The 8,769-nt window shown below is 31.7% G+C and overlaps 1 protein-coding gene across 1 annotated transcript; it reads left to right on the top strand.

Moving 5' to 3' along the window:
* Positions 1-157: 157 nt before the first annotated feature.
* Positions 158-8,112, top strand: LOC106476615 (nicastrin-like; the record flags this gene model as incomplete). Its single annotated transcript, XM_013937260.2, has 4 exons — positions 158-337; positions 3,121-3,222; positions 6,023-6,146; positions 7,967-8,112. Coding segments are annotated over exons 1-4 (421 nt in total), but the record flags the coding sequence as incomplete, so codon positions are not given.
* Between the last annotated feature and the right edge of the window lie 657 nt (positions 8,113-8,769).

Below are 8,769 nucleotides of genomic sequence, written 5' to 3'. Positions count from 1 at the left end.
AACTTATATTAAAGTTTTTCTTCATTACCCATTTAAGCCGTCTCCAGCCATTATTAGTCTCAAAGTGGGTTCCTCGTCATCGAAAACAAAAAAGTACTCATGACTCATCCGGCTTCCTTTTATTTTTCGTGCAGATGGCAGCACCATCGACCCAAGCAGAATCATTCTCCTTTGATGAATTACAGGTGATATCATCGAAAAAGACAAGTAGAATTTTTAGGCATACATGTATTGAAGCGTATTAGGCCTTTTAAGTGAACAAAGTGAATCATCCAGAAATTTTGCACGATGACAGCTCTGAAAGTAGTTTATACTTTTACCTTAATGTTTTTCATCGGTATGAATATTTTTCAAACATTTAAAGTTTATATTAGTTATAAGTTTTATTTGTTTGCCCATATATTAGGTGTTACTTTAAGTTCAGATGTTCATGGTCGAATTTTCACTCGGTTAGTACACATTGAATTAGTAATATTAATAGTACTACTAATACTAATAGTATTAATATAATTATCAATGGTACTACTACTATTACTATTAGTAGACCTAAGTTAGTGATGTTAAGTAACGAAGCTTTTAATTTTTATAGTTTATTAACTATGTTGCTATTAATATTATTTATTAATAATGTGGATAGCTTCTTTTCCGGCCATGTTTTTGTTAATTATTGTGGTATTATTAATCAGTTAAGTCAGCTTTTAGTTTTGGCCTAAGTATTACTATTACTGATATTAATAGTAATTAGTAATTTCAATAGTAATAATATTCAGGTCACTAATGAAACGCCTTGTGAGTAACGTCTAATGCTGTGGTGTTTTAGGCCTTTGTTTTCTTATTATGATTATAGTTTTAGTGACTAACCCCCATACAAAAATATTTTGAAATACTTAATTGAGCAATTTTTATATATTTTGAACATTAAGATTAAAAAATAACATTGTAGTCTTATGCAAAAAAAAAAAAGAGACTTTATTCAGTATACTATGTATAAGTTTGTGTGCAATATCACAGGAAAAATATACATTCTGTTAAGAATTAGATCAGCTGTTAGGAAATTGTAATTTAAAAAGTTGAACTATTTGTGTATGCTTAAAAACTTATATGGTCAGTTTGAGTGGAGGAATGATGAGGTTGGGAAAGAAAATATTAAAGTAATGAATCATATCATTGTTTTACCCATGATAAATGCGAGATATTTAGGTTTTTTTTCTGTATTTTTTATTAATGATTGTTCATTAGAGAATTTGAATATGAAACTTTTAATGTGTTCTCACTCGCTCTGTTTTTGGTTGTAGTAACTTTTGGCTGAGTTTATTATGCATTGCCTTTTTTTATATCTTATGCATATATTTATTACAGAGTCAGTGTGTGTGGGTTTGGTTTTTTATCAACTGTCTTTTTTGAGTGTTTGTAGCTGAAGTATTCGTTCAAAGCTTGGAGAAGATATAAAGGCCCCTGGGGAATGATATAGGTGGGTCAGGTCCAAATGTTGCTCACCCTATATAATTCCCTGGGAAGGGCTGTAATGGTAAATTCCAGATTTAGAGACAATCAGTCAACAGTTTGCCAGTTATAAGTAGGCAAACATAGAGACTTTTGTCAAATGATGATTCAAGGCTAGATTTTGATTTATGATTTTTCAAAATTGTTTTTACGTCCCTTTTTTTTTATTGGTTTCCACATGCTAGATCTTAACCTCATTATTTTATAGAGATCATTTTGACATATGTTTTTGTGTATAGTTGTTTTGGTGGGTTTTAATTCTGTAGAACATTTATAACTGGTAGCAACATACACTGTAAACATGCTTGAAACTGAAAAATGTGACACTTTGGTTTGTGTAATCATTTTAAGTGTTTAATATTTTTCTAAGTTGATAGTGGCCACTCTCATTGTTACCATTGGACTATTTGTTGATAGTGGCCACTCTCATTGTTACCATTGGACTATTTGTTGATAGTGGCCACTCTCATTGTTACCATTGAACTATTTGTTGATAGTGGCCACTCTCATTGTTACCATTGGACTATTTGTTGATAGTGGCCACTCTCATTTACATGCTTACTTCCATTCATGGAAATATTGTATCAACTTTAGTAAAATAATATGCACTTCTGTCTGTTGTTGTTTTAGGGGTTTAAATTCATATTTCAGACCAATCTTTATATGCTGAAAATTAAGTTTTTCACAAGTTAGGAATTTTTAACCATTAGAAAAAGTTCATATTTTGTAAATATAGTTTGCTACTAGATTATGTGGGGCCAAAGGAAAACGTCAGAATGTTTACTCATGAGTCCAGTTTCTGATTGGTGGAAAATAATGTCTAAAGGTAGATACGGGAAAACATCTTGAACTTCGCCAACATAAGAAAGTTACAGAAATCACACAATAGAGCAACATAAGCTAATTACACCATCAAAAGGATCTTTATATGTACTGTTCTACATCACACTTTACAGTTCTTCTGGCTCTTATTCAAACTAAAATCACTAAACCGCAGTTATTTTTCAGCAGCTAGGCCTACACAACAGTAATTTGGGTTCTTTTATACCAGCCATCAGTGGCTACTTTCCTTTAAATTTCTGTCTTCATTCAACATCATGTATAAAGTTCCATTAATCCATCACATTCTAATGATGTTATAACTTTTTTTTAACTAGTTAAATAAACCAACGTCCACACACTTCACATTATTAATACATTTAATAACGGGGTTATTGTTCCAATTATTTATTTGAAAAAATATTAGTTAGCATAAATTATAAGTGTAAAAAAAATAGGTACAAAAATGAGAAAAAATACTAACATTTGTAATTAACAAATATTTTTAAAAACATGAATGTTTTGAGTGGTAAGTAAAACAGTTCATATGAAATATCTATAAACTTTATACTTGCACCAGTCAGTAATGTACGTTTAACGTAGTTTTTCTAAATTCAGTTCAATAGTAATATTAGGATTTTTTGAGAACTTAATCTAATTGGACAGAAATGTCTGGCATAAGTCATAGAAATGAACAAAAATAACTGTGTAAGCCATAGTATCTTATGTTTTTCCTAGTTTGTAAATTGAAGAATATATATATATATAATTTTAAGATTTTTTTTTTATGCTTTGTAGGAACCGAAGCAGTGCGAACTAGGCTAAAGATTTATGAAAACATTCAGGGGGATATGTTTTGTTTCCGGAGGATGAATGCCACTCACCAGTTTGGGTGTGGTTGTAAGTTTTTAATCATTCTTTTTTAATACATCAATGTTCAGTATAGGAGTGAGGAGAACAAAGCAGGATATGAAGGAAACTAATTGAAAAATTAAATCCTTGAAGAGTTAAATTGATTTTAAATATCAGCATTGACAGTATTTAATGTTCTAGTAGTGTAACAAGAATTCTCTTGGTTTTTATGAGGGATTCAGCTTTCACAAATAATTGAGCTATTCATTCTGTTTTTTGTTCTGTGAACCACAATGCTTGTTACAATCTGATAATGAGTGTAGGTTTTACAACTAATGACTAAGTAAATAAAAAATTCAGAAATCTGTTAAAGGTTGATTTGTTTTTAGGCATAGGTAGGGACTTTTTCACTACATCTTTCATACACAGTGTTCATCTGTCCTTACTATTTGTTTGACACTCATCATTCAGACAATAATACCAAGGGCCTAACATGACTTGGTGGTTAGATCACTAGACTTGCAATCTGCAGATCGCTGGTTTGAATTCTGGTTTTATAATGCAATAGTTAACCCCACTTTTTGTTTGTACAGAGTAATTCAAGAGTTGACAATGGGTGGTGTTGACTTTACTCTATTTTGTCACTTCTGGATTAGGGACTGCTAGCCAGATAGCAAAATTCAACAAATAAACAACAACACTTAAACTAACATAAGCACCTAAATGTGAAAGAACCATAAATCTTGTCATATATTTCATTGTTTTTAACTGCTTATTAAGCAAGGATTTTAAAATTCATTGCTTTAAAGTTAGCTGTGAAAAGTATGCTACACTGCACGTAAAAAAACAAGTGAGGTTTTTGTTATAATGAAAACTTAAATGTATTAATATCTTAAATTATAAAAGGAAAGTTCATAAGACCCTGAAGATGATTTTGTTCTGATGCTCAATCATTTGACACAATGTTCAAAGAGTTTGTCCTCTTCAAACTAGGAGATATCTCATAAAGGTGATGTACAAAATCAGAGCTAATGCTTTCCCTGTATTACATGCTACCACATTAAAGACATTCTAACTTTAACACCCATGAATGTATATCATTCTAACTTTAACACCCGTGAATTTATGTCATTCTAACTTTAACACTCATGAATTTATATCATTCTAACTGTAACACCCATGAATTTATGACATTCTAACTTTAACACCCATGAATGTATATCATTCTAACTTTAACACCCGTGAATTTATGTCATTCTAACTTTAACACTCATGAATTTATATCATTCTAACTGTAACACCCATGAATTTATGTCATTCTAACTTTAACACTCATGAATTTATATCATTCTAACTTTAACACCCACGAATTTATATCATTCTAACTTTAACACTCATGAATTTGTCATTCTAACTTTAACACCCATGAATTTGACATTCTAACTTTAACACCCATGAATTTATGTCATTCTAACTATAACACCCATGAATTTGACATTCTAACTTTAACACCCATGAATTTATGTCATTCTAACTATAACACCCATGAATTTGACATTCTAACTTTAACACCCATGAATTTGACATTCTAACTTTAACACCCATGAATTTATGTTATTCTAACTATAACACCCATGAATTTATGTCATTCTAACTATAACACCCATGAATTTGACATTCTAACTTTAACACTCATGAATTTATGTCATTCTAACTTTAACACCCATGAATTTGACATTCTAACTATAACACCCATGAATTTATGTCATTCTAACTTTAACACCCATGAATTTATTGCACAAATTGAAAGTTTTTAAAATAAATTTGATACTGGGCTGAGTGCAACCCAGTCGTTAGCGTGCTAGAATGTAAATATGACGTTATGCAGTTTGTAATCCTTTATAACCAAAAGGGGGGAGACTCCACACTTTGGGGCCATGGTGAGTTATAAGAGTGATGGGCAAATTCCACTGTTCGATTACAGAAGCCCACGAGTTGGTCGTGGATGGTATTGAAAATTCAACAAATGACAAAATAAATAAATTCTTTTTACAAAGATGCAAGTAAAATCTGATAGTGTAGTATACTAAAACTTGAAATATATAGCTAAAACCAAATAGGCAACAAAGATATTGAAATTAAATAATAGGTTGAACAATCGCCAAGTTTTTACATTTTGTTTAAAGAAGGATGGCCTTTCAAGCTAGCGCTCTTTGTCAGATCGTACGGTTTACAGTCAAGCTGTAAGCTGTACAATCTGATGAAGAATACTAGCTCGAAACATCATCCTTCTTTAAAGAAAAATGTAAAAAAGCTTGGTGATTGTTATTATACTACAATTTGACACACAGTAATTTTACCCGAGTTTGAGATTGACACATTTACATCACCTGTTATTTATTTACATAGGCAAAACTTCATGCATACTAATGACTGGTTATGAGAACAAAAGTTAAAAATATGAACACTGACGTTTCAGTATTTGGACTTTCAACTCTGACAGACGTTTGTTAAATGGCATATTCATTCTTGTACTTAAACACAACCTTTCAAACAGAATTTCAGGTTAAAGAGAACATAGATTAATATGCATACTTGTATCTGCTTATCCATATAAACAGAATTAAAAATACTCTTTTATCTAAGAAAATAAATTTAGTAAGATATTGTTTTTTTCCAAATTTTGAAATATGCAAACTTTTATTTTTCTACAAACAGTTTTTTTTTTCAATGTAGTAATAAATAAACTTTAGGACAGAACAACATTAGTGTCTTAAAAAATTACATTTACTTTTATGATGATTTTTTCAGTATGTTCAAAATTTAATTTGAATTTGCTTCTAATTAGCTGCCTCTGGTGGAAATGTCGGTGTCATACAGTTAGTAGAAAACTCCGAAGATCTTCAGAAGATCCTCGACACGGGAACAAACCCCCCATACATCGCCGCTATTATAGAGTCTTTCTTCAACATGTAAGTGTATATGGATTTAAAATGTATGCAGTACATTTATAATAATTAATTTCAAGTAATGAAAAGTCCTCTGAAGTTGCTACAGATTGTGAAATAAAAATTAAAATTGTATGTGGATACAAGTTTAATCATTGATAAGAAATTCAGACAAGTGTGATTTGTATTTCGGAAACTTACACAGGTCTTGTAATATTATAGTTTTTTAAAAGATAACTAAACCCAAAATATAAAATGTAGAGCATTTCAAAGGCTTCCTCATAGAATGAGTAAAATTGTACTAAATCATGTATTAGAAAATTAAACCTAAGCACCAGTTTTTCTTGTGTTAGCTCACTGTTGCTTAGTTGTTCTGTTCTGGGTCTTGCAAGTAGCTGAGAGGGTGCGAGGTTTAAAAAAAAATGAATTTATGGTTAAAATCAAAGCAACAAGTCATAATGAAACAGTTTTACTTTATAAAATGATTTGTCAGATAATTAATGGTATTTTATGATTGTTATATTATTATTATTTTCTTAATTAATCATGACTATACAGAGATGAGTGCATAGGCCTTATGTTTCCCTCTTTCTTTTTTTTCCACTTACGATGTTCTGTGTAACGACCTTGTCTATGAACTTTCATCCTGCAGTGCAGCTTATACTGAAAAAAGTTTTTACACAATATTCCGAAGTCAGTGTTGTCCTCTTTACATCCTTTCTGAATTCTATGAACTGAGTGCTGATGACATCCAAGGGTCTGTTTTAGCAACTAAAAGGCACATATTTCCATTTACGACATTATAGATATTGTGTTGAAAGGGTCATTGACTGTAATATCCATTGTGGGCTGAATTACATCCTGTTACCATGGTAAACAGGCATAAGAAGGCTTTGATGAGGGTGACTGAATTATTTCCTGTTACCAGTGTTAAACAGGCATAAGAAGGCTTTGATGAGGGTGACTGAAATATTTTCTGTTACCAGTGGTAAACAGGCGTAAGAAGGCTTTGATGAGGGTGACTGAATTACATCCTGTTACCAGTGTTAAACAGGCATAAGAAGGCTTTGATGAGGGTGATTGAATTACATCCTGTTACCAGTGTTAAACAGGCATAAGAAGGCTTTGATGAGGGTGATTGAATTACATCCTGTTACCAGTGGTAAACAGGTTTTTTGTTTCCTTTTCAGTATTATCTAGCTGTGTAGCACTCATAGTGGTCATCAGTAATGTGTAATCCAGGATGGAGCAGATAAGACTTTGGTAGAGCATGAGCAGCTGATATTCTTCTGTTCTGTTTCCAGCTATAAGTGCATTGATGTCTTTGGTAGCTCTGGTTATCATTGTGTTAATGTGGTTGGTGAAGTTACACACAGGTATTTCATTCTTTTTACCCAAAGCAGTACCCACTAATGATGATGATGGTTTGTCTTCATTAGCATTTCTGTTATTGAGTGTGTAAAACACGGTTGTGGCTTTAGCAGGATTGATAGCCATTCCTGTGCCATTGTCATGTGTGCCTCCATCTGATATACAACTTACGTACCTAAGTTGTGTTGGCTGCCAGTCTCATGTAGAGATTCATTTGTCTTAACATTACACATAACTGAGCTTTGGACGGCTTAACACTGGGCTTGATCTTACCAATAAATTAATCCCTGGCTTGTACTGATTCCTTGAACAAGCACTAAAACAACTAGTTTAACAAAACTAAGTTAACTCTAACAGTAGTGATTATTCTGTACTAACACATAGTAATGCTGTACAATCCATATAATTGAACACATAATAACATCGTATATTATAGGAAACTTATGCTGAAACATGAATTGTACTAATTACAGGGGAAATATGACTTTATTGAAGAATTCAGATCGTGTAACGGGTGTTATGGTATTGAAGGAAAGTGAAGAAAGACCAGAACGAGGATTTTCTCCAGACCAAAGTTGTCCGAATCAAAGGTTTGGTAAGTATGAGCAGACATACAGAAGTAGGACGGGTGAAATTCTGGTGGTACTTACCGGTACTGAGTACCAGAACTTGTGTTTTAAGGCAGTACTAGTACTGAGACTTATTTGAGCTGCTTTATCATTTTTGTTATGTTTACATGTAGATTTATTTTTTGTTTTTCAAAATCGGGTCAACTTCACCCAGCTGAGTACCTCTACTTTTTTTTTTTTTTAGAATTTGACCCCTGAAATTGGACATAAAAAAAAAAAAATTCTGTAAACTAGTACTTAACACTTGCAATCTGTCTGTGGATGCAATTTAATAAATGCTACTTGCACTGTTCTCATTGCTTGTAAACATCATGAAGCAACTAAAGTATATATGTGTGGATGAAATATTTTCTTTACTTTCATACCATGTTGGTATCCACTGTATTATTAATATAAGGAATGCTTGAATGAGAATAATGCCACATCCATCATTCCATTGACTATTGTGTATGTATATAAAAACATGGCTGTACATTTATTTGTTCTCCTGGGAAGATGCCTGTCATGCTTGTACTACATTTAAAGTTTAATACTTCTTTTTCCTGTCTGTCACCTGTAAATTAGGGTTACAAATCTTGTACATTTTAAAAATTAAGTAGTTTATTTTGTTTACTGTTTCCAATCTTTTAGTTGCTACAAAATACTTT

The sequence above is a fragment of the Limulus polyphemus genome, unplaced genomic scaffold (genome assembly GCF_000517525.1).
Source record: "Limulus polyphemus unplaced genomic scaffold, Limulus_polyphemus-2.1.2 Scaffold11033, whole genome shotgun sequence".
Lineage (NCBI taxonomy): Eukaryota > Metazoa > Arthropoda > Merostomata > Xiphosura > Limulidae > Limulus > Limulus polyphemus.
This window is presented reverse-complemented; position numbering and strand designations above follow the sequence as displayed.